Source organism: Leopardus geoffroyi, chromosome A1, assembly GCF_018350155.1.
Source record: "Leopardus geoffroyi isolate Oge1 chromosome A1, O.geoffroyi_Oge1_pat1.0, whole genome shotgun sequence".
Taxonomy (NCBI): domain Eukaryota; kingdom Metazoa; phylum Chordata; class Mammalia; order Carnivora; family Felidae; genus Leopardus; species Leopardus geoffroyi.
Window position 1 is genome coordinate 117,643,363 of NC_059326.1, and position 25,192 is coordinate 117,668,554.

Consider the following 25,192-nt stretch of genomic DNA (forward strand, 5'->3'; position numbering starts at 1 on the left):
CAATTTTGCATGCACTTTAGCGGATTTATAGACCTTGAAGCCCAACCGTGGACTCCAGGTTAAGAACCGTTGATTTGTTAGAAAGAACATCACACAAATTCCAGATCCAGATCCTAGCCCTGCCACAAGCCCGCCGTGCAGCTTTGTGCAGATCAGAAGTGTCTTGCTTTTTTCTTGGCTATAAAATGTTCTGGCTCCTTACGAGTAAAATTGCTTGTGTTTGTGGAGGTTTAAGGAGGGACTTAGACAAGGTGCAGTATAACCTTTCATAGGTTACTTGTTCCTTTGGGAATCTGATGAGGACTTTGCATCTTCTGCCTAGAAAAACACCTGTACACAAGGCTTTGCCTAGTATTCTCAAGGTCCAAGAGCTACAGATTAGGGATTTTTGAACTAGAGTGAAGCAGTGATCAAGGGCATCCAGTGATCCAGTTGACAGCCACAGTTCCAGCTTTCTTTTTAATTAATTAATTTGGCTCTGGGTTTCTTAGGTTGGCTCTTCCCCCATCTCTTCTTTTCTCCACCCTCCCGACATGAGCCCTGCATCAAAAATCCACTAGTAATTGTGGGTGGAGAGTGGCGGTCAGCATAGTTTACTCTAGTTCTGTGGTTTTCAGACTTTGATTTCCCATAATGGAAGTTTTCTTTCTTTCTTTCTAATGACGTCTTACCTGCAGCTCCAATACAGATAAAAGGAAACTCTGAAGCACTGATTTATCCATTTATTTACTCATTCATTCAACAAGTTAAGTATACATCCATTGTTGCTTTGTGCCAGTCACCTGGCTGGTCAGGCTCGAGACCCTGTCTGCTTAGTTTCCCCTGGCCTCTCTCATTTACTTTGGGAACCCAATAGCTTAAAATTCACAGATCTTGTAAGGAGATCACTTGGGCCTGAAGTGAGGTGACACACACCCAGAGACCCTGCTCTTGGGGCACTTAACTTTTGGGGGCCTCATTTTCCTCATCTGTAAAATGGAATAACTGGATAAGGGTGCCACATTGGATTCCAAATATATATGATTTTCATTATCCCTGGCTGGGAGTATGATTGGCCTGTTACTGTGGACAATGAACATAAGTACTGGCCTCCAACAGAGAATGAAAGGAGGAGCACAGAGAGGAATTTTTGCCTGTAGTGTCCAGGAGGGCCCCATGCTACCGAGAAGCTGAATGGCTAGCTGACTGACTGCTTGGAAATTTCCAGGAAAATTATAAGGCTGAGACTTGGAAAAATATTTGCTATTTCTTTGCTCCCTCCTGCCCTGGAAGTTTTGCTGCTGTCAGTATCGATTTCATAGACCCAGTTCATACACTGTTCTCTAGGGCCTGAATTCACAGGCCCAAACCTGCTGTGACAGAGGAAGATTTACCCATGAACGGTGCGTCTGCAAGGATGACGTCTGTACCTGAAGGGCTGGCTAATCGCTGGGAAAGCACAGGAGCCTGCAGAAGCTCAGGCCCGTGTCAGATTAGATCCAAGTCCCTCTTGTTCTGTGCTCAGAAATGCAGAGCTGTGGAGGCCTGAGCAGCTTTGGAAACGTTCTTTTCAACAGTGTTTCATGAGGGGAGCTCAGGTAAGTCCACACCTGGCTCAGCTCAGCTGCGGGGCCTTTTCCTTTCCTCTCCTTGGCTGGCAGTGTAGTGTCAAAGCGGAGGGCAGAGGTTTTGGTGTTCAAGACTAGTTCCAAAGCTTGCTTCTGCCTCCACTCTTGATCTTGGGCAAGACACTCTGCTTCTCCAAGCCTCATGTCCTTGCCTGTGGAATGGGGATAATAACACCTCCCTCCCAAGGTTGTTGGGAAATTAAACTAAATCCTAGCGTAAAGCCCAGGGCTTTACTGGCTCACATAAATGCTCTATAAATAGTCATGCTTTTCTTAGCCCTAATTTTCCAGCTGAGAAGCAGATTATTTGATAAGGTAGCAATAGGGAAGTAGGGTCAAGAGCACACGTGTTCATCATTGTGTACCTAGCACTGTGTACTAATGTGCCCTATTCCTGTCCACGTCCAGCATACCATCTTGCCAGGAAATGGGCAACAAGGACACCTCACTCTGCTACCCTTCCCCTGCCCCCTCTTGACAGGTGCAAACAGGAGAATGAGCCAGTGCTTTTCCTTTATTAGTAGGTCAGAGAGCTTTGCCTGGCACCCCAGGACCAGCACCCCACCCCCAACTATGCGATGAGGCCATCCTTTCCTGCTTATGACACTCCTTGGCATCTGTTCCACAGGAGGCCTGACCCTCTGTGCTGTACATGTGTTTTGCCAACAAACACTCATTTCAGCCAAAAAATTCATTCCAAAAAGTTCACAGGCAGAGCCAGCCTTTCACAAGGGGCTGCTTTGGTCAGTCAGCTATTAGTCGTGGCTCTCCTGCCTCCTCTGTGGGGCAGCATAGGTCGCCCTAAAGTTCTTGGGCCACCTCTCAACAGTGAATTCAAGGATTTTAGAAAGCAGCTCGTGTCCCAGGATCCTTAGCGCCTGGGCTCCCTAACATCCCTGGTTCTTGGATCCACAGCCCCCTGCTGCTGCTGCTGCTGCCAGTCCTGCCCTCGGCCCCCTTCTTTCCACCTGGGCCCCCCTGTCCTTCTGCGCCCGAGGCCCCGCTGGTGGCCAGGTCCAGACTGAGGGTCCTCCCGCAGACAGAGAGCCTCCGCAGCACCTCGGAGGCAGCCTCCACAGGCACACTGGAGCGTTGTTCGAGCAGCATTTCCAACAGTGAGCTCATCTCCGAGACAAAGGTGCTGGCCAGCTGCGTGCCTGTCAGGCTCAGCTCAGGCCCCGTCGCCTTGCCGAACGTCTGAAAGGTCCTCGGCTCCTCTATGGCTGGAGTGTCTGGTGAGAACACGTTGTCACGGTAGTTCGTGGTGAGGGGCAAAGAGAGCCTCGCCATCCAGGCTGGGTCAGGGACGCTCAGCCGGTCCAGGGCCAAGCCTGCATGGGAAGGAGGGGACGCAGTGAGGGCTGGGCCCGGGGAAGGGCCAGGCAGGCCAGGGTGGGGCTGTGGGCAGGGCAAGGGCAATGGACAAAGGAGGGAAGGGAAATGGCGGGGGACAGACGGGGAGGCCAGAGGGGGACGACGGGAAGGAAGAGGCCCTGACAGGGAAGCTTGCTGGGCAGGAAGGCTGCTGACTGAAGTACCCACACGAGCTGAGTAGGGAGGAGGCAGGAGGAGGAAGAAGACCTTGAATTAGAAATTGGCCCTTTCCTGAAGAATTTCCTGGGCCTGGTGTGTTTCAGGCTGGGTGTCTTCCATCTACTCGGGTAGTTGGGATCCTCACTCCCTCAGGGCACTAGTAGGTGATGGCATTGCCAGGGGTGGGGTGGGGGTGGGGTGGGAGGGTGAGGGGGTGGGGGGGCAGGAGGGGACATCCCTCTTCTTAGCCAAGGCTGGAGTTCCTGACTTGGTCCTGCCATCTGCCTGTGTTCATAATAATAGTGACCACTTCTTAAGTTCTTTCGTGCCAAGCAATTTATCTAATTCTCTCATTTAACCTCTGTACATCCCTTTGAAGTTAAGAGTGCTATCCCATTTTATGGATGAGGAAACTCAAGTTCCAGGAAGTTGAATCATACATCTACTAGGCAACCAAACCAAGGTTTGACACCAAATCTGATGACTTCAAAGCCTCATGTGACTGTACCACCCACCCACTCTCTGAGGAGCCGGCCCTTTATCCCCCTGGGTGCTCCGGGTAGCCACCTGTGGCCTCTGGAATCCCCAGGCCTGCTAAGGTCTGTACTGTCAGCATGCCCTAAACTCCTCAAACTTCTCAAGCTGCAGGAAACCCTGGCCTCGAGGCTGGGAAAGGGCTGTCTGCCTAAGGGCTGTCCCAGGAATGGGACAGTGAAAAACTGTCCCCTAGATCCCTAATGCCGCCATCACGCTTTTCCTTTTCACATCTCTTGAACAAAAATACTATCTCAAAAAAATAACCCTGGGGGCACCTGGGTGGCTCAGTCAGTTAAGTGTCTGACCCTTGGTTTTGGCTCAGGTCATGATCTTACAGTTTTGTGTGTTCAAGCCCTGCATCGGGCTCAGTGCTGGCAGTGCAGATCCTGCTTGGGACTCTTTCTCCCTCTCTCTCTGCCCCTCCCCTGCTCACACTGTCTCTGTCTCTCTTAAAAATAAATAAAAACTTAAGGAAAAAAAAAAAGAAAACTAGCCCTGGGCCCAATGGTAGAGGCCAAGTCAAAGGAAAAAAAGTATAAGTCTTATGGTTAAGCAACTGTGTTTAATAAAAAAAAAAAAAAGGTACAACATCCACTTTAGTGTGTATTTAATGTTTGCTTCAGGTGAGCTGCTTTAGAATCTATGCATATAATAAAAGACTGGAAGGAGATATGTCAAAATGTTAACTGGAGTTGCCCCTGGGCAGAAGTGATTTATTCTCTTTTTGTTTGCCTACATTTTCCTACCTTAACCAAATATTACTTTTGTAATTTGGAAAAGTTATTCCAAAATACAGCTAATCACTGTTTATATTGATAAATGAGTCTTAGTCTTGCCTTGTCAGGGTCAGACCTCTTCCCCACTGGTCCAGCCCCTGCCTGGGACTTAGTAAGCATCTCTTGAATGACTCAGTGAACATAAATATTAACCCTGGGCATTTGGGAAATGTAAACCTTAGTCCCCTGAGACTCTGGTAATAAGGTTGAAACTTTTTTGGTGTTATAGAATCAGGCTTTTGTGCCAGGGTCAGAGAGCTTCAGAAGGAATGAGGCTTGGAATGAGAAAATCACTGGAGTGTGTAAGAATGGCTGAAAAGCAATGGTGAATCCACCCCGAGGCAGGTAGACGCTGGGCTGGCCTGGGCTTGATTTCCCACCTCTGCCATTTATGAGCAGTGTGACCTTGGGAAAATCCCTTAACCTCTCTGAGCCTCCTTTTTCTCTCATAAAGTGGTGAAATAGTAGGACTCATCTTGTCAGGTTGCTGGGAGCATTCAGTGAGCTCATGTGACTAGTTAAATATTGTCCTTATCATATTATCAGATGGATGCTCCCCAGACTTCTGGGGTCAGCGAGCTCACCCCTTCTCAGCCCTGCCCTGTGAGCAGCGCAGCCTTTTCTATCCTTGCTGCCCTCGTCACCCCTCCCCCCTACTTCTTACAGTGCTCCTGTGCTCTTTGCCCTCAGTGCTGTGGAGAAGCAGGACCGTGTGGCAGCAAAGCCCACAAGTTCCAGCCCAGAGCTGGCCAGTAGAGATTAATGCGAGCCATAGAGGTCATTTTAAATTTTCTAGGAGCCATGTTAAAAAAGTCAAAAGGAAAGATGAAATTGATTTGTAAAACATTTTTGTAATTAATATCATTTTATCATGTAATTTTTTTAATTAATGAGATATTTTACATTTTTTTCATACTAAGTCTTCAAAATCTGAAGTGTGTTTTATATGTTTATCACATCCTTTTTATTTTTTTTATTTTTTTTTTTAACATTTATTTATTTTTGAGACAGAGAGAGACAGAGCATGAACGGGGGAGGGGCAGAGAGAGAGGGAGACACAGAATGGGAAGTAGGCTCCAGGCTCTGAGCCATCAGCCCAGAGCCCGACGCGGGGCTCGAACTCACGGACCGAGAGATCGTGACCTGGCTGAAGTCTGACGCTCAACCGACTGAGCCACCCAGGCGCCCCTATCACAGCCTTTTTAAAAAAAATAATAAGTTACACTTTTTAAAATACATTTTATTTCTTTATTTATTTTAAGTAAGCTCTATGCCCAACATGGGACTAGAAGTTACCACCAGAGATCAAGAGTCAGATGCTCTACTGACTGAGCCGGCTCAGGCGCTCCAGGTTTTGTTTTTGTTTTTGTTTTTTTAAAGATGTCTGATTCTTTTTCCTTTAAAGTAATTTCTGTGCCCAACATGGGGCTCAAACTCACAACCCCGAGATCAGGAGTTGCATGCTCTTCCCACTGAGCCAGGTACAGGCCCCCATATATCCCAAATTGATTCCGACTCGCCTTTTTCAAATGTGGCTAGTGGCTACCGTATTGGACCTCATGGTTGTAGATTCTAGACAATGCTGTCCTACAAAACTTTCTGTATGTGTGCTGCCCAAAGCAATATGCACTAACCCACAAGTGGCTAGTGAGCACTTGAAATGTGGCTGCTATAACTGAAGAACTGAATTTTTCATTTAACTTAACTTTAATTAGATTTAACTTTCCTTAATTTTAATTTAGAGCCACATTGCCAGTGTTAGTAACCATTTTCTGCACAACCTTGGGAAAGTTATTAAACACCCTCGCCCCTCAGTTTTTTCCTTTATGAAATGGTGATAACGAATAGTTTCTCTTAAGATGTTCTATCTTGTAAGATTTTCTCGTGAGGAACACAGAACAGGGACTAGTACATAGAAAGCTCTCCATAAATTTTAGCTATGCTTTTGTAAAGATTTTTTCCCCATGTTTATTTTTTAAGATTTTTTAAAATGCTTTTATTTATTTTTGAGACAGAGACAGAGCATGAGTGGGGGAGGGGCAGAGAAAGAGGGAGACACAGAAGTTGTACCAGGCTTCAGGCTCTGAGCTGTCAGCACAGAGCCCGACATGGGGCTCAAACCCATGAACCATGAGATCATGACCTGAGCTGAAGTCCAACGCTCACCTGACTGAGCCACCCAGGTGCACCTGTTAGCTATAGTCCTTGCCATGCCTTCGATGTGTTTACAGCCAAATGGAGCACATAGGATACGTCCAGCTGAGAAACATTATTAACCACAGAAACAGAAAACCACAGCGTAGGGATGTACAGAGGTATGCTATGTTACCTAAAGGAGGCTAACCAATGTCCAGCTAGCACCAGATTATGTACTTAATATCAAAACTAATTGTTTCTCTAGAAAATGTGATTTTTGTTTCAATTAGAAATATTAACACATTAAAGATTTGACTCAGTTCTCAGGGTCAAAGGATATTTAAGCCCACCAAAGAAACACAAATGAGTGGTTTAGGAAGTAAGGGGAGGTCTCCTTGATGGCATGCAGGCCCAGGTTAGTTCCCTTTCCGTCATTGATGAGCTAAGTGACTCTAGGCAGGCTGCAGTGCCTCTCTGAGCCTCAGCTTGCTTATCTCTAAATTGGAGCTCATAACATCTGCCTCCAAAGACTGGAAGATTAAATGTGTTAAGTATATGAGACACTCCCCAGTACCTGGCACATACCAAGAGCTCATTTGCTATTATTATGATTTTTAAAATGAATAATCAAAGTAGCATCTTGTCTTTAAACAAATGAAGATTGCCTGAAGCTTTAGGGAGAGTAAAATGCTGCTGATATTCCTGCCCAGAAACAGAATGTCTGTGTCTCCCATGGAGGGCATGCAAGGTGACCTTGGAGGCAGAAGCAAGGTCAGAGTGATCCTGGGGAGTTCCTTACCTGTGTGGGGGTCCAACAGGTTTGACAGCTCTTCTTCTAGCAGCTGCTTCACAGAGAGATCATCTTCAGAATCCAGGGGCCCTTCCTCCTGGTCTGGTTCTGCCTGGCTACCAGCCCTGGCACCTGGGCCATCTGTGTCTGGGACTGTGCTCCTACAAAGGAAGCCAACCAGTCCATGAGTGAGGAAATTCACACATAGATTCATTCATTCCTGTTCATGAACATTCTTCTATTCATGCCAGCATTCATTCCTTCACATAAGGAACTGGATACACAGCTCGGCCTTCAGAGTCAGACGAACTGGATAACTTGGTCCCAGGCCTCGTGCTACTACTCTGAGTCTGTTGCCTCATCTCTAAAATGGGGATAATAACCCCCACCTCAAGGGGCGTGTGAGGGTAAAATGAGACATTGTATGTAAAGAAATCAGTACAGTGCCTGGCACCTTGCAAGCACTCAGCAAATAGAAATAACAATGAATGCGTTGATGTCATTACTCACCATTGTCCCTCCCACTCCTTCGCAATGCCTGGCCCAAAGTAGGAGCAGAGTAACTTTGGTTGAGACAATGCAGTCACCCATCCATCCATCTATCCATCCACCTCCGTCCATCTGAGTATGAGCTCCAGTGAGGGCAAAGATTTTTGTCCACCTCATTCCCCGCTCACCAGTGCTCAAAGCAGGGGTTGGCTTAAGTACAAAGTAGGTGCTTAATAAATACTTTATGGACAAAGTGACTGAATATTCCATATTCCCTATTTGAAGCCAAATCCCGGACCAGAAGAGCAGGGCAGCAGAAGATGTAGCTAAGGTGAGAAATCCAAAAGCCACTTGGACTCTACCTGACTCCTGCTGTCCCCATCCTGGCCTCTCCCTCCTGCAAACCCTGCCTACCACTTGGGGAGGCTATTTCTCGGGACTGCCTCAGTATGGCAGGACAGGTCTGGCCCCACATTCCAGCAGGTGGGAAGGCTCCCTGAGGAGCTTTAAGGTCTGGGCATCTTTTCTGCCTTTTTTCTGTGACCATTCCTGCTGTCATGAAGCAATCAGTAGGGAGGTGACAAGTTTGCAATAATGATGACAACAACTAATGTTTATTAAGCAATTACTCTGAGTCAGGCCTTAGGTTTTGCAAGGTATGTGCACCTTCTCAGACTTGTCACATCTGTAAGGGGTTCTCTTGTTATTATTCCCATTTTGCAAATGAGAAAACCAATCAGTGGTGCTCTCCACCACCTCCCACCATCTTTGCAAAGAAGAAGGTATGAGTTGTCAAGGCAAGAGCACTGAACCTGGAGTCAGGTGCCCCGAGCTGGTCCCAGCTTTGCCACTCACTGGTTATGTGACCATGAGCAAAGTCACTTCAGGAGGAAAGGATTGAGCATTGGTTATGCACCTACTGTGTGCCAGTCACTGGGCTGTGGGCCTCGAGTAAATCTGATCATTAAATCTTTACCCCATCACTGCAAGGAAGTGTGATGACCTCCATTTTACAGATTAGAAACTGAGGCCCTGAGGATTTATCTGGCTTGCTCAAGTTTAACACAGAGAGGTCGGATCAAACTACTTAGAGCTCCAGTTTCTACATCTGTAACAAAAAAGAATTATATTAGATGTCCCCTTGAGGTCTTTTTAATTGTAGGAGTGTCCAAAAGAACACATCCACACACCCATATCCTTAGCCGGGGAGTCCTTATATTATGTTTAAGGGTCAAGAGAAAGAAAGCTGAAAGTTACACATTTAAAGCCCTAGCCCAGCACCTCTGCAATCAGGGGATAGATAGAGCCTCAGGGATGAAGTCATTTCCTTAGAGACTCTGGGTCCTATAAATACTATAAATACAGTTGCTCCGGGACCACGCTGCCTGGAATGGGAGGATGGATGCAGTCCGGTGCTCTCCCAGGGGACTGCTGTCTGGGATGTGCTCACCCCTCCTCAGATCACAGAGGCCGCAGGGGTGCACGCGAGCCGGTGGGGGGCTTGAGAAGCCTGTGGGTACATGTGCTGCTTACCTGCCGCCGCTGGGCTTGGCCAAGTACTTATTTCCCCGGTGGTTTGGTTTGGGCTGGAATTGGCCCTGATGCAGCAAGGACAGCAGCTGGGAGATTTGCTGCAAGACAGGAAAAATCTGTTGACTCCACACAATTCCGACCCAGCACACTTCCTTGCCGGATGTTTCCCTCAATGCCGGCGCTTTCTTTTTATAGTCTTTCCTCCAGCTTCAGATGTTTGTGTGATCAGATGGGGGATGGTGACCAGTGACGGAGGCAGGGACCTGTGCAGGCAGGTTCCTTGTTTTGTCCTGTCACCACAGGACATGGGTGTCTGAGGGAGAGAATGGGGACCCCCTGGGCCCATCCCCTCATTCTCATTCTCAGTGACCTGCTCCCGCTGGAATCTGTGGGATGGGGGTGAAAAGGGCATTTCCTGACCATAAATTCATTATTACTTTGATAAGCATTGTCTGAAGGTGTTATTTCCATGCCTTTAGCAGTATTCAAACACTCAGACCTCAAGACTCTGCTGTGGAGAAAGCAAAATGTATCATTCATTCATTCATTCATTCAGCAAGGGTAAGAATGAGAACAGAAGGCACTGCAAGCTGAAAGCCCAGAGGAGACCGTAGAGGTTCAGAAAGGCTGGACAGTGGGGCAGGGGGTGAATGAGATGTCAGGACCGGACCCTGCAGGGACTTTTGAAAGAGAAGGCAACAGACCAAGTCTTGGGAAGCTGAGTTCTAGTTCAAGGTCATTTTAGTATGTGTAATGTTAGGCAGGTTTTTAGACATACTCAGACCTCAGTTCCCTCATTTCTAAGTTGGAGCTGGAAATACCCATCCAGCCTTCTTCACCAGGTTGTCAAGATTAATCCAATGGTTTTAAATTTTTAAATGCTCAGAGAATGTGAGGAGTAAGGGTTGTTACTCCTAGAAACACTGCCTCTGGCTCCTGGGCCTACCCCCACTTTTCCCTGAGAAGGCCCACTTGGCCTCTCTGGGCAGCTCCAGCTAGAAAGTATCAAAACCACAGAGGACAGTTGGAAGAGGAGGTGGTAAGGGCTGGGGTCTCACTGTGACTTGGGAGAGTCAGTGTCCGGTTGCCTGCTTCAGGGCAGATCCCACCTCTCTGCCGGGGCCCAGAAGCCCTCCTAAGGCACCTGCCACTCTTCCAAGGGTTAGCTGATGTTTCAGGGACAGTCCCCGACTGCCACGCCCTGAACATAGTGCTGTCATTCAGAGTCACTTCAATGTTAGAGCACAGACTCTGGAATCAGTCAGACTTGGATTCAAATTCTAAATCTGCCCCTGCTCCAGTTCCAACTGGATGGCCTTGAGAAATTAAGCATTTTGAGTCTCGGTTTCCTCAGCGGTCAAAAGGGAATAATAATGAGGCCCAGGTGGTTGTAGTTATAAGGATTAAATGAGTGAAGATATATAATTCATTTATTTACTTTTCTGTAAAGTAATCTGTCTATTCAGCATGGGGCTCGAACCCACAACCCTAACATCGAGAGTCACATGCTCTACCAACTGAGCCAGCCAGGCACCCCTATAATTCATTTATTAATAGATCTTATGATAATCACTTAAAAACTGTAGGGGTGGTGTATAATCTCATTTAATTTTTACAATAACCCTAGGGATGAGATACCACCATTACACCCATTATACAGATGTGGAACATGAGGCTCACAGGGACTACATAGCAGTTAGAGGCCGGGCTACAATTTGATCCCAGATCTGGCTCTGCTGTGGCTGCTGGAAAGACCTGAGCATTAAGCAAGCTGCCTCTTTCCGTCAAGTTGATCCCAGCTGGGCCCCCTTCTTTCCATCACCCCGGTGGGTTCAACCACAGTGTCTGTTCTCTGCTATCTCTGCTAGCACAGTGTTTGGCTCAAAAAGCTCCCTCAGTAAGCATTTGACGAATGAATGAATGAATGAATGAATGAACGAACGAACGAATGAATGGCTCTGGGCAACCTCTGGGGCTACATAGGTCCCAGGGCAAGACTCCTAAGAGAGGAGCCGGGCTCTCACCAGGTGGCTTCCTGGGGAGGGTGTAGGGGAAGGAAGCTGTGTCCTTGCTCCACAGGAAACCTGAGCCAATGGCCTGGCCAAACAGAAGTGTGCCTTGAGTGGGCAGCCTGGCACAGGGAAAGTTATCTGAAGTGGAGAGGAACAGATATGGGTGTGAGATAAGTTACAGTCTCTGAAAAAGATTTCCCATTTTTGTCTAGCAAATCCCTGGTCGCTAGATACTTTGTCCTTCATTATCCCATTTGATCCTCAACCCCTGGGAGGTAGACGCAGGGTAATTTTGGCATCATAATTGCCATTTAATAGATGGGGAAAGGGGTGCTCTGATATTGACAGACTTGCCCAAGGTTGCCCCGCTACTAAGCGGCTATGCTGAAATTTAAACCCAGATCTGCCAGACTCCCAAGTTCTGAGATTGTTTCCACTGCCCCATTCTATAGGCCTCTCCAGCAAAGTCTAGTCTTAGGCAAGTCAAATGCAGCCTTTGAGCCCGGGGGCAATGATGCCCATGCTGGCCTGCTTCATGGGGAGGCTGCCCAGATAAGAAGAGATGAAGAGCTTTTGCAAAAGTAATCGTAACCATTTGCTGAGTGCTCACTATGTGCCAGACATTATTCTAGGCTTTAAGTGCACTCATTTCATCTTCAAGCAAATTTAGGGGATGGGTACAATTAACGCAGACGTCTTCAACAACAGAGAAGCTGAGTAATGTTCCTTTGGTTCTCAGCTAAGAAGAGGTGGGGATTTGAACCCAGGCAGTCTGAACCCAAAGCACGTATTCTTAGGCGTGCCTGTTGCTGTGTGTCTACTTGACAGACCCTAAGTAAGTGCTTTTATAAGAACTAATTAAGTCCTCAGGACAGCTCTCCAAGACAGATGCTCTTACCATCATCTCTGCTTTACAGAGAGGAAAACAAAGACTCAGAGATAGCAAGTAAGGTGCCCAACAGCTAAATTCTGTTGACCTCAGAACTGTGCCCTGACCCACTGCATCCAACATACCGTAAAGTCCCTAGTGAGCCCAAGGAATGCATGGGATGAAGGTGAGGGTAATGGGGGTGTCTGATGTGGTGGTCCAGGGGTGACCACAGAGAGAGCTGCCCACACCCAAGGTACCTGAACAGGAGGGGAATCCATCGTGAGTTCCTCCACAGGGTTCCGCTCTGCAAAGGCAGCCACAGATAGCCGGACCAGGCTCCGCAGGATCTGACGGGGACCTGTCTCTTTCTCAGGGGTCACTTTGCCATTGAGATTCCGCTGCCGCCTCAGGGTTGCAGAGGAGGCCGGTGGACTCAGTGGAGCCTCCTCGCTGCCTGTGTCTCCTGGCAGCCTCCCTGCGGGGCTGCCCATAGCCTTCGGGGGCCTTGAGCGTGGCTGGCCCATCACAGGCTGGGACTCAGGAATGTTCAGGTTCTCCCTGGAGGCGTTCCTCTGCCTAGGATGGTGGAAAAGGAGGTTGACAGTGTCCTGCAGCACCTCTTGGCTCTCAGCCAATGCTCCCTGGTTGCCTTGGTTACGCAGGGTCCTGTACAGGGTTGGAGTGAGGTGAAAGGGGGCCTGTAGGCAGGGGTCCCAGCCTGCTTCCATCGTCCCTTCCTTGCCTGCCTCCTGGTGGGGCTGCCCAACCTTGCTGGACTCATCCACCTGACCCCTGAGCACAGGCACAAGGTGGATGTCTGCCTTCTGAATGTGTTTCTGGGGCCTCTTGGGCTGGTGGCGATAGGTAGACTTAGCCTCCCGACAGTTGTACACCCCACTGTCCTTCTTCTCTGTCCGGCAGATGGACATGATCAGAGCCAAGACCAACCCAAAGATGGCCAGAAGTACGACCAGGCAAATCACTGTCAGCACTGATGTGCTCAGGGTCCCAGGCTCATGGGCTCTGTCCCTCAAGTGGTCCACACTGGTGACAAACAAGACGCTCAACAGGGCTCGGGTCTGCAAGGAGGGGCTGCCACGGTCTTCTACCACTATCTCCAGCTCCCACTCACTCCCAGTGAGACTGCTGGCATTGGTGATGTTGATGAACAACTGCCCCAGGTGGGGGTTGAGAACAAAGAGACGGGGTTCATTTCCACTCCTAATACTGTAGAGGAGCTCTCCATTTGCACCTGAGTCTGCATCTCTTGCTACAATTGTTGTCAAAAGGAACAGCCGGGAACTGTGGGTTGTCAGTGGTGTTGTATCAGCACCCACTGGACCCAAGCCGTTAGGAGTTTCAACGGGTACCAGAAGGTGGCCTGTGGAGGCATTTACGAGCACTGAGAGGCTGGCTTTTCCATCCACAAGGACAGGATGAATCACCTCTGGGGCATTATCGTTGACATCCAAGAGGCTGACCCACACAGAGACGCTGGATGCAAGTTGAGGCTGCCCCCAGTCCTCTGCGATCACGCGAAACTCAAAACCAGCCATGTGTTCATAGTCCAGTGACCTCCGAGCAGTGACCTCTCCTGTGTCTGAATCAATAGCTACCAAGTGAGAAACTGGGGATTCCTGGATACGGTATGAGATTTTTCCATTAATGCCCAAGTCTGCGTCATGAGCCTTGATGGTAATGAGGTGAAGAGAAGGTAGGTTGTTCTCCCGAGTAGAGACCTCATACCTGCTCTTCTCAAACACAGGTGCATTGTCATTGGCATCACTGATGTGAATGCTGAGCTGTTTTCTGGCTAATAAGGGCTGGGGTCCTTGGTCTTGAGCCAACAGAGTGAGGGTATATTTGGGCCACTGCTCTCTGTCCAGTGTGGTGTTGGTTAGTAGCATGTATGTATTGCCGTTTGTCCTTTTCAGTCTAAAGTGACCCAGTTCTTGGCTCAGCCAACAGTGGACCAGACCATTATTTCCTGAGTCCAAGTCATTTGCCATGACGAGAGCAATGAAACTATCCTTTGGAAGAGCCTCTGATACCAGCGATGGCTGGGAGGCCCATGTAATGTGGATGCTTGGGGCATTGTCATTGACGTCCAGAACCTTGATGAGTACTTTGCAATGGGCTGGGATGGGATTGGGACCCAAGTCCCTTGCCTGGACATCCACCTCATATGCAGGATTCTTCTCGTAGTCTAGGGGTTGACGCAGAATCACTTGGCCCGTCTTTGCATCAATACTGAAGGTGTCCAGCACCTCTGGAGGCACGTGCTTACTGAGGAAGAACTCCACCTCCCCATTGGGGCCTTGATCAGGGTCCGTGGCAGTCAAGTTTATGAGGAGAGTACCAGGGGCAGCATCTTCTTGAATTTCTAGTGCTAGTGAGCTCTCAGCAAACACAGGGCTGTTGTCATTGGAGTCCAGGACATTGACCTTGACCAAGCTGGTGCCTGACTTGGGGGGGGTCCCACTGTCATAGGCAGTTAGCACCAGATCAAAAAATGAGTGGATTTCCCTGTCTAGCTCCTTCACCACCACAAGTTCTGCATGTTTGGTCTCATCAGGCCCCACGATGACATCCAGGGCAAAGTGCTCGCTGGGGGACAGCGTGTAGGAATGCAGGGTGTTGGGGCCAGTGTCTGGGTCCAGAGCTCTGTCCAAGGGTATCCGGGTGCGCAGAGAGGCACTCTCAGAGATTTCCAGCTCCTGCTCGCCTTTAGGAAACTGTGGCTCATGGTCATTGATGTCCAGCACCTGGATCTCCACGTGGATCAGAGCCAAATCCCCTGTGGCAAGCACGTCAAAGGAAACCAAGCAGGGATCCTGCTGCCGGCAAAGCTGCTCTCGGTCCAGCCGCCTCCCTGTGCTAAGCAGGCCGTCCTCGGGATCCACCCGGATGGGGAGCGCCTGAGGCAGCTGCAAGATCTGGAAGGCAGTCCCCGTTTGCCCATGCCTCTCCTCCCAACCCAGTTCCCGGGACAGCTTGCCTATCACTGTCCCAGACGGCACTTCTTCTGACACTTGGTATCTCACAGTGAGAGTGGCCACCTCCTGACAACCCCCTGGAAGGAACAAGTAGCCACCTGGCCCCAAAAGCCCCAGCAGAAGTGGCAGAAGTCGTATCATGCTTACCGCCAGAGTGGGCTAGACTCAGAAACCACTAGAGTTCTTCAAAGGGTAGGCAAGTCCTCCAGTGTTTCCTGGGGGGCTTGATTAGCCCCGTTCGCCAAAACCTGTTGTCACAGCCTTGTCCCATAATTAGATGATGATGGAAGTAGCAGGATTCCCAGGCAAGGCCATGTTCATCTGAAGAGATCTCAGAGGTCCAGGCACCGATGAAGTGAAATTGCTAAGGGAGACCCCACACAGGGGCACCCATTGGTCCCCTTCAGTAAATGATAGAAAGAGCCGGTCCAAGAGGGACTTGACCCAGTAAAGCAGGATGTAGGGATCTGACTTCCAAACAGTTGCTGGGCTGGGGAAACGGAGAAGCAGCTTTTTCCTATGGAAACCCCACCTACAGGAAAAGGGAGGGCTGTAAGTTTCAATGCCAATTAGAGAAAGAGTGTTTCCCCCACTGTCGAGTGGCCTGTGGCTGAGCAGGATGGGAGTCCCAGGACAGGCCAATGGAAAGGTGCTATCCACTCAAGGAGGCCGCCGAGGGAAAGGCTGCTGTGCAAACAAGTGGGCAGAAAGCCTGAGCCTCCGCCTGCCCCTGATACCCTTCCTGGCCGTGTCATGCAACCTGTGTCTCTCCTTTCCTCAGCTCTCTTTGATTCCCTCATATTCCCATTATTCCTCTCCCATTCCAGTCTTTTCCTTCCACTCATCTACTTCAAAGTCTTGGCTCTGCCCGGATCACCCATTTTTGTCTCTTGGGAAGCAACTGTGATTAAGAGAGTGACTGTCAGAGCCCAACTGTCTGGGTTCAAATCCTGACTCTGCAATTTACCAGCTGGGCCATGTGGGACAAGTCACTAAACCTCTCTGGGCCTCCTCCACTTCATCTTTAAAGTGTGTATGGGAATAAGAACAGTAGCACTCACAACAGGAAATTGTGAAGATGAAATGAAATGATGTGTGAAGGGCCGAGTCCTGGCTCAGAGTCACAGGCGATGAAGTTTGTGAGCAGTGGGTGTTGAGAACTGAATTGCTGGTCCCGCCTTAAGCTCTGGCTCTTCCACTGGCCCTGGGGCAGCCCCTGCCCACACAAACCCAGGAGGGTGCCCATGGCCTTGGCTCCTGAAGCGCAGGAATCTCTCTGACCTGACCACGTGGCTTCCTCCCCCTTCCCTTCCTGCTCCCCAGCCTTCAGGCCCATTGTTTTCTGCATCTGGTCCTGCCTGAGTCCCTGTCTAGGGGAATCCCCAGCCTCCTGCTCCCCTGCCTCGGAGATTTTTATACTTTTCCCTCTCCCACGCCTTCCTCTCCTTATCCCTCCCTTCCCCTGATTCTTGTCTCCCCACTCCTGTTTATGACGGAGTCCCACGAATAGTACTCCTCTCCACCCCCCGACACTCCTAAGGATGTGGATGTGTTCAGGTGTGCCCTCCCCCCATTCACCTCCTCACAACAGTGAGGCCCCCAGGATCACTTGCTTCCCCAGCACCGTCCTGGTTTTACACCCTGCCTTGGGCTGAGTCTAGAGGTTTGTAAAGGATTTGAAATGATGGGAATTTAAGGCCAGCTTCCTTGAGGGGGGTGTTTGCTGCTGAGTCCTTGAAGCTGGAGGTACCCATTGGGACATGGGCCTGTGGGCCTGTAGGACAGGGGCAGCTGAGGGAGCCCCGTGGCCTTAGAGCCATCTGTGCCCCTCCCTTCCCTTCATCTTTTCTTCCCCACACCCGGTCCATGCTCCACTCCTGGAGGTTTCCCGTCCATGTCACTTGTTGAACCACACATAGCAAGGGCCTGAATCCATGGGGCCATCTCCTACAGTATGGTCTTAGAGACAGAACACTCACAAGCTTGGAGACATTGTAAAAGTCCCTTAACCTCTCTGGGCCTCTGTTTCCTTCTCTGTAGAATGTAGCTTTCACCCACCTATTGAGGTTGTGGTAAGGATGCAACGAGATGATACCTATAAGGGGACAGGGAAGGCACTCACTGGGACTGTTACTGTAGCTTGTATTATTTCCCAGGTTTTATGCCTCCGATGCAAATGGTGAAGATGGCCTTGCATTTGTCCCTTCCCTCCTCATTGGCCAGGAAAGCTCACTTTCCAGGGCTTCCTCAGCTCAGGCTTGGGCCATGCTGCCTGTGCGTCAGAGTGAGCCAGCACAGGCCCCATGTCCAGAGAAGTGCCCTGTGCTCACTGCCCCTGGGTGATAACTTGCATGGCAACCTCACTTCTTGGCCCTCATGTGTCCTATCATGTGCAAGGCAGCTAGCAAGACAAAGTGACCCACAAGGGGCTTGTAGTCGAAGGAGGGCATGGGGAAAAGGAAAGAAGTGGGTCCAGTGGCTCTGCATTCGGGCCTGGGGGTCAGGGGAGGCTCCTTCATGGAGGGCACTGGGCCGAAACCTGAAGACATGGGGGAGTTAGTCAGAGGAAGGTGGGTGAACAAGGGAGAGACTTAACATGCAGGGGGAGCTGAGTGGACAAAGGCCAGAGGTGAGGGATCTGGCTCCTTATAGTACCTCAAGAGGGCCTGTGTGAAGAAAGAGGAGGAAGAAGGTGGTCTGGGGATGTTAGAAGGGGCCGCCAGATCCTGGAGGGCCTGGGGTCCCATGCTAAGAATTTGGACCTTGTCCTGAAGGCCACAGGGGAGCTTTTGAATGGAGATGGCTCAGATGGCTCTGAGAAGGATGATGAGGACAGTAGCTATAGGCCAGGCCTTGTCCTGAGGTCTTTACCTACATCCTTCTGTGCCACTCTCATACCAAAGAAAGAAGCTGAGCACAGAGGGCTTGCTAACTTGCCCAAGATCACGCAAATTGGACCTCCAAAAAGCCCCTTGGGCTGCACTCTGGAAAATGGACTGGAAGAAAACAGGAGGGAGAGTGGGAGGGCAGCTGGGAGCAATGCAGGGGAGCTTTGGTGCAGAAAACTCTGGTGCAAAGAATGTTTCCAGAATGCCATCTGGTGGCCAAAGGCAGAGAAAAAGGTACAGAGGCAGAGAGGTGGGTGGCTAGAGTTCACGAATATCCATAGCTCTAGACCCATGCTTCATGGAACACAATGTAAGGGGCTTATCCACGAAGACAATTGCTTCCTTTCAGGAGAAACCCGATGTCACCCAAGGCCCACTGAAAGAATTATGGAATTCATGATTTTACCTGTATTAACACTTATATTCTTGAAGGGACACTGTGATATCTATGCTCTGTGTGTTTGTGTTGCCTTGGCTGTACCATGGATGCAAAAAGTGGTCTCACAGGTCACAAGAAAACTTGAATTTAGATTTCACAGATGGTTTTTATGGTTGTTGTTTCTTTTATTCACACTGGGGGCACAAAGCTGCGACAACCCTATAAGAATCCAAAGCCAGCAAACAAGGTGATTATCTCTGGGAATGAGATCCCCACTTAGTGATTTTCTCTCTTCCTTTCTGGCTGCGGGGATCAGTTGTTCTTTAGCAGTCATATGTCAAGAGGTGAATGGAGTTTGTCTGGAGAGCCCTCATCACTCTGAGTTTTGAAAATTGGTTTGAAGTCATGCAGGTACTCTCAAATAGGTTTGCAAAAGCTAAGGATGGCCTCCCTTACGTCCGAAATATTTTTTTTTAAAGAGGGCAGCATCAGGGCTGGTGTTTGAAAGCCTTGCTCACCACCAACTATGAGGTCATTCACACTTGGGCCCTTGGCTATGGGGAGGGGTTGGGGGACGAAGTGGGAGGGGTGGAGTCGGGATTTTTTCAAAACACTTGGTGTCCTGAGGAGACTTGAGTCAGACCAGCAAGGTGGGACTCTGACCCTTGGGGGGACTCCCCGCTCAGCTGGATGCAGGCTTAGGATCGTACTCTGTGCTATGAACGTGCTGCTTGGCCGGCTTCCCACCCTCAGGGCTCCTTGTGAATCTGCCCAGCAGCTGCCACAGTCACCATCACAAGGCCGCTTGGTGAAGCTCACAAGCTTCATCCTCCTTGGGATCATTCCTGTTGGGAGGGTGACAGGACCACCCAAGGGCAGCCTCTTTCTTTTAGCAAGACCTTGTTGAAATTAGAGTCAGTCTGGCCAGGAATCTTGATGGGGAGACTCAGGTAGATGTTCTGAGTCTCCTGCCCCTGACATGGCACTTTGTGGTCTTTGTTGGGACAGATGACAGATGTCCACTCCCACACAATGGCACCTCTTTCTGGGCCCAGTGCAGAAAGAAAGATGTACTTTGTAGGGGAAAGTTTGCCAAGAAATAGAACTTTTCAAGGAATGAAAAGGCTTTGTGTTTTGGTTGTCTTGGTTAAGAGTGGTAGCTCTCAAAAAGGGCCAGGTGTCAGAATTACTTTTCTGAATTCCAGAGACAGGGCAAGAAAATTCAAACGTATCCCCTTCCCGCCCGGCTGAAGAGAGTTTTATAACTGCCAGCTCCATTCCCTCTACCATCCCTTCAAAAAGTCTTCACCTTTTATTTGGGACAGAGTTGGGGAAGTTGATTGGGACTTGGGACTTGTTTCTGGAAAGAGAGGCTTAATTGATCTACATAATAAAAGGAAAATAGGAGAGGGGGGTTGATGAAGGCCGAGGAAATGATGGAGGGGGTACTGTGGAGGAAGGTAGCAACTTGAATTTGAGGACTTGTGAATGAATTGTTGTGAACCATGGGTCTCCTTCATGATTTTCAAGAAACATGCAAGAAAAGACTTAAAATGTATTAGCTTTAGTAACCACAATGGGAGCACATAAATTCTGAGTTGATAAGGGTTACACGTATTTTTTTTAATGTGTATTTATTTTTGAGAGAGACAGAGACAGAATGCGAGTCGGGGAGGGGCAGAGAGAGAGGGAGACACAGAATCTGAAGCAGGCTCCAGGCTCTGAGCTGTCAGCACAGAGCCCCAGGCGGGGCTCAAACCCACGAGCCGTGAGATCGTGACCTGAATCGAAGTTGGACGCTCAACTGACTGAGCCACCCAGGCATCCCATGTTACACATGTGTTTTGTCTCTCTCCCCCAACCTCAGAGGGAGAGTGGGCTACTTCTAGCACGTAGATTTTAATTCTGATATATAAGTCACTGTGACATACACCCCATCTCCACACCCATCTCACTGAGAACCACTGACTTAGAACTCCTTAGAAGCACTAACAACTTTGTCAGAGCCAAATTCTACAGCCATCAGGCCTTTCTTACTGGGTGTCCTCCTGGTCCGCAACTCTCCCCCATGCTTGTGTACTCAGTAGAAGCTCTGTGCATAGCTGGTTCTCTCCCCATATTTCTGCAGACTGACTCTTCTGTCTGCTTCTTTGATTCCATCCTTGGTTTTCCCTCCTTCTGATTCCCAGGTGTGGGCATGTCCCCAGATACTGTCCTCAACCTTCTCTTCTCCATAGGGTTCTTAGCCCAGAAACAGGTTGTAAAGATTTAAAAAATAAAAATACAAGGTGCCCAGATAAATTTGAATTTTAGACAAATGACGACAATTTTTTTAGTGTATTTTTACCTGGCAATCCTACTCAGAGTGATATATAGTCTCAACACAAGTTTCTCTTCTTTCTGTTTTCTCTCCTCCTCTTCCTCCTCTTCCTCCTCCTCCTCCTTCATCCCCTTCTTCTTCCTCTTCCCCAATCTCTTCCCCTTCCCCTTCCTCTTGGCCTTCTTCTTCTTTAGAATTTTGATTTACACAGCGAGTTTGAAAATCTATCAGTGAACACAAAAATCAAACATATTGACTGGAAGCATCGTCTGTGCATGAATATTCAGAAGCTGACTGTGTTGATTGGCCTTATTATATATTCAGCATTTCTGGGTGACTCCAATATCGAACTGTTCTCACACTGACAGAACCACCCCAGGGGGAAGCCTGGATCACATTCATTCATTAGCTTATTCGGTCATCCAGTCACTCATTTATTTGGTGGAATTCAGCATGTTCGTCTCTATTTACAAGGTCAATTTTTTTGGCAAGGAAAGTAGCTCAAGTTGACCCACATTTTCCCTTCCTCTGAACCATTGGTTTGGTTTTCTTTCTTCACACAGAATCTAATCAACCTAATTCTTGCCTTGCTTCAGAAAGGTTCTTGCAGGAAGGAAAATGAGTCTTCCTATCGTTACATAAATTCTCATGGGGCTTCCCTTTATAAGTTTATGACAGCCAGGAGTTGAGCCTGGAGCTCTGAGAGAAACAGCCACACACTGATTTATGATGGCAGCTGCTGCTAAATCTCACCCCCTTTCCTTCTTACAGAGCCATGTTACCTTGGGGTTACAAAACCCTTTTCACAGTTATTCAGGGGAATAATAATAAAATGCCAGGTTGCAAGTATAAACATGATCATTCTGTGCCTATTATTGTAAATCAAATTTTACCTTGCATCAGAAGCACAGAAAACATTTTATGCTGTCAGCCACCTCAAGCCTTTTTAGGAGTCTATTTTTATATAACCCTGGGATGACCTGAGGTATTATATGAGCTGCCCCAACCTAAGAAGCTGGTCTCACAGGTGATCTGGCTGTTTCTCCTTACACACCCAACTGACCATTTCCCTTGAGTGAAGTGTTAACTTGATCTAAGCGTAGCATTGGGGTTAATGATGTGGGCTCAGGGCTCCAGTCGCCTGGATTCAAATTTCGGTTCCATAATATACCATGTGTGTGACAGTGAAAAGTCACTTAACTTCTCTGTTATCAGTTTCCTTAGCTTTAAAATAGGGATGATAATTGAGGATGGCTCCATCATCTACTAGGCTTGGGGACAGTGATGGAGGGGAGTCTCTTTCTTTCCCTCTGTATTCTCATTCTCACCTATCATCATGTCATAAAATCTAATCCTGATTTCCTTAGGGTTTTCCCTTTTAATTCTTATGGCAAGAACTATTTTGTTCTCTTTGTATTTCTGCTACAACAAACCTAATTCTTTTATAGGCTACAGCAGAGTGTCAGATTGGTGAGGGACTGGTCCTAATCTTGAATGTCACCACTGTTTGACATTGGTGAAATCACTTCACCCATTAGTGCCCCAACTTCCTCATCTGTAAAATGGGGAGACAAGATTGCCTCAGTTATGGAGTCCTGGGTATTTAAAGGAGATAATGCACGTAAAGTGCTTAGCACAGTATAGGGCTGGGCACATGCAAAAAAGCTCAATTATTTATTTATTTATTTATTTTATTCATTCATTCACTTATTTATATTTTATTTTAGAGAGCGAGAGAGCGCACGAGTTGGGGAGAGGGGCAGAGGGAGAGAGAGAGAGAGAGAGAGAGAGAATCTTAAGCAGGTTGTATGCTTAGTGTGGAGCCCAACATGGGGCTCGATCCCACAACCCTGGAATCATGAACTAAGCCAAAATCAAAAGTCAGACACTCAAACAACTGAGCCACCCAGGCACCCCTGGGGAAAGCTCATTTGAAAAATGATACAGGACATGAAACCAAAGATACAAAAGTCTTTTATTTTTAAGGAGTCCAAAACCGAATTTTATTACAACACTGTCTCTGGACGCTAAGCATTGAGTCCAAATTATTAACACTGCTTTGAAATTCTCTCTTCTATTCCCTCCATCCTGTGACTTCTGACATGAGGTCATGACATGATGTCACAATTCACCTCCTGCTCAGATTTGTGAGAATTTCCCGAACTGGTTCTTAGGCTCCCTTACTTTTTGCATCTGGTAGGTCTCTGACAGGATTCATGGTCTCACCTGTGAGGAAGTGAGGTAGGGTTATCATATGTTTTGCTTTTGGTTTTATTTCCTTTGGCTAAACATGAATAATGATATTAGTGAGTGACTATAGAGACTCTTCTTCTGTCTTTGCATCTTTAAGGAATATGTTTCTGGTTTGGGTATCTATCACAGGGGCTGGTTAGGTTTCTGGTCTGTGACAATATGGAAAATTAGGAGTCGTTATTTGCAATTCAAAAGTTTCCCTTTGGTGGCAGTCAGGGAAACCCCTCCAAAGCCTTGATTTACTCACTTGGTTTTTCTTCTCTTCTGGGTGCAGGACCAGCTGCATAATTTGTGGAGCCAAATGCAACATGAAAATGGACAGCTTCTTATTAAAAAATTAAGAATTTCAAGATGGCCATAGGAGAGCATTAGACCAAGAGCAGGACCCTTGTGAGCCTGAGGCCTTCCTGAAAACAAGGCCCTGTGGCTTGTACACAGGTGGCTGGCCCCTGAACCCAATCCTGCCTGGAAGATAGTGGCGGTAAAGACTTAGAATCCTGTAGGTTTGCATTAGAGGACTACCCTTGCAAGTTGCTTTTCTCGGGGGAGAAGTATATGATAAAGAGGACACAGGAGCTTATTAGATCATTAGGGCACATTAGTTTGATGGTTTCCAAGAACTGGAGCCAACATTTTAGCATCCCACTTAAGGGCTGAGAACTTTAGTGTTTTGTTCCTAAACCTTTCTTATCGAGATATAATTCACATTTCATAAAATTCACCCTTTAAAAGTGTGCAGTCCAGTGGTTTTTAGTATATTCACAGAATTGTGCAGTCTTCTTCACTATCTAATTCCGCAGTATTTTCATCCCTCGAAACTAACCCCGTATCCATTAACAGTCACTTCCCATGCACTCCTGCCTCAGCCCCCAGCAGCCACAAATCTGCTTTCTGTCCCTGTGGATTTGCCATCTCTGGACATTTCATATAACTGGAACTATACAATTTGTGGCCTTTTATGTCTGACTTCTTTCACTCAGCACAATGGTTTTAAAGTTCATCAATGTTGTAGTATTGATCAGTACTTCATTCCTTTTTATGGCAGGATAATATTTCATCATATGGATATACCACATTTTGTTTATCCACTTATCCAAGGACAGACATTTGAGTTGTTTCTACCTTTTGACTATTGTGAATATTGCTGCTATAGTGAACATTTATGTACCCTATACCCAAAGAAATAGGTACAAACGTAGTTGCATATTTGTGCACGTTTTTGTGTGAATGTATGTTTTTAATTATCTTGGGTATACACCTAGGAGTAGAATTGCTGGGTCTTATTGTAACCCTATGTTTAACTTTTTTTTTTTTTAATGTTTAACTTTTTGAGGAACCGTCAAACTGTTTTCCAGAGTAGCTACACCATTTTGCATTTCCAGCAGTGTATGAGGGTTCCTATTTCTCCACAGCCTCACTAATACTTGTTATTATCTGTCTTTTTCTTATAGCCATCCTAGTGAGTGTGAAGTAGTTTCTCATTGCGGTCTTGATTTGCATTTCCTTGATGGCTAATGATGTTGAGTATCTTTTCATGTGCTTCCTGAACGTTTGTATATCTTGTTTGGAGAGATGTCTATTCAGATCCTTCGCCCATGCTACAACATGGGTAACCTTGAAAACGTTTAAAATTGGGTTATTTGCGGGGCGCCTGGGTGGCTCAGTCGGTTAAGCATCCGACTTCAGCTCAGGTCATGATCTCACAGTCTGTGAGCTCGAGCCCCGCGTCGGGCTCTGGGCTGACAGCTCCGAGCCTGGAGCCTGCTTCAGATTCTGTGTCTCCCTCTCTCTGACCCTCCCCCATTCATGCTCTGTATTTCTCTGTCTCAAAAATAAATAAACATTTAAAAAAAATTTTTTTTAAATTGGGTTATTTGCTTTTTGTATTGTTGAGTTACAGAAGTTCTTTATATATACAGAATATTAGATCAACAACTTGCAAATATTTACTCCTGTTCTGTAGATTGTCTTTTCACTTTGTTGATAGTGTACTTGAAGCACAAAAGGTTTTAGTTGTGTTGATTCCAATTTATCTATTTTTTCTTGTGTTTTTTTGGTGTCACATCTAAGGA

The 25,192-nt window shown here is 47.7% G+C and overlaps 1 protein-coding gene across 1 annotated transcript; it reads right to left on the reverse strand.

Annotated features, from left to right (window-relative positions):
• Positions 1 to 707: 707 nt before the first annotated feature.
• Positions 708 to 15,778, reverse strand: PCDH12 (protocadherin 12). Its single transcript, XM_045491905.1, has 4 exons — positions 12,542 to 15,778; positions 9,402 to 9,499; positions 7,389 to 7,540; positions 708 to 2,938 (listed from the first exon to the last, which is right to left on the reverse strand). Exons 1-4 carry the CDS (start codon positions 15,419 to 15,421, stop codon positions 2,451 to 2,453), a joined length of 3,618 nt encoding a protein of 1,205 aa, XP_045347861.1. The 5' UTR covers positions 15,422 to 15,778; the 3' UTR covers positions 708 to 2,450.
• Positions 15,779 to 25,192: the final 9,414 nt, after the last annotated feature.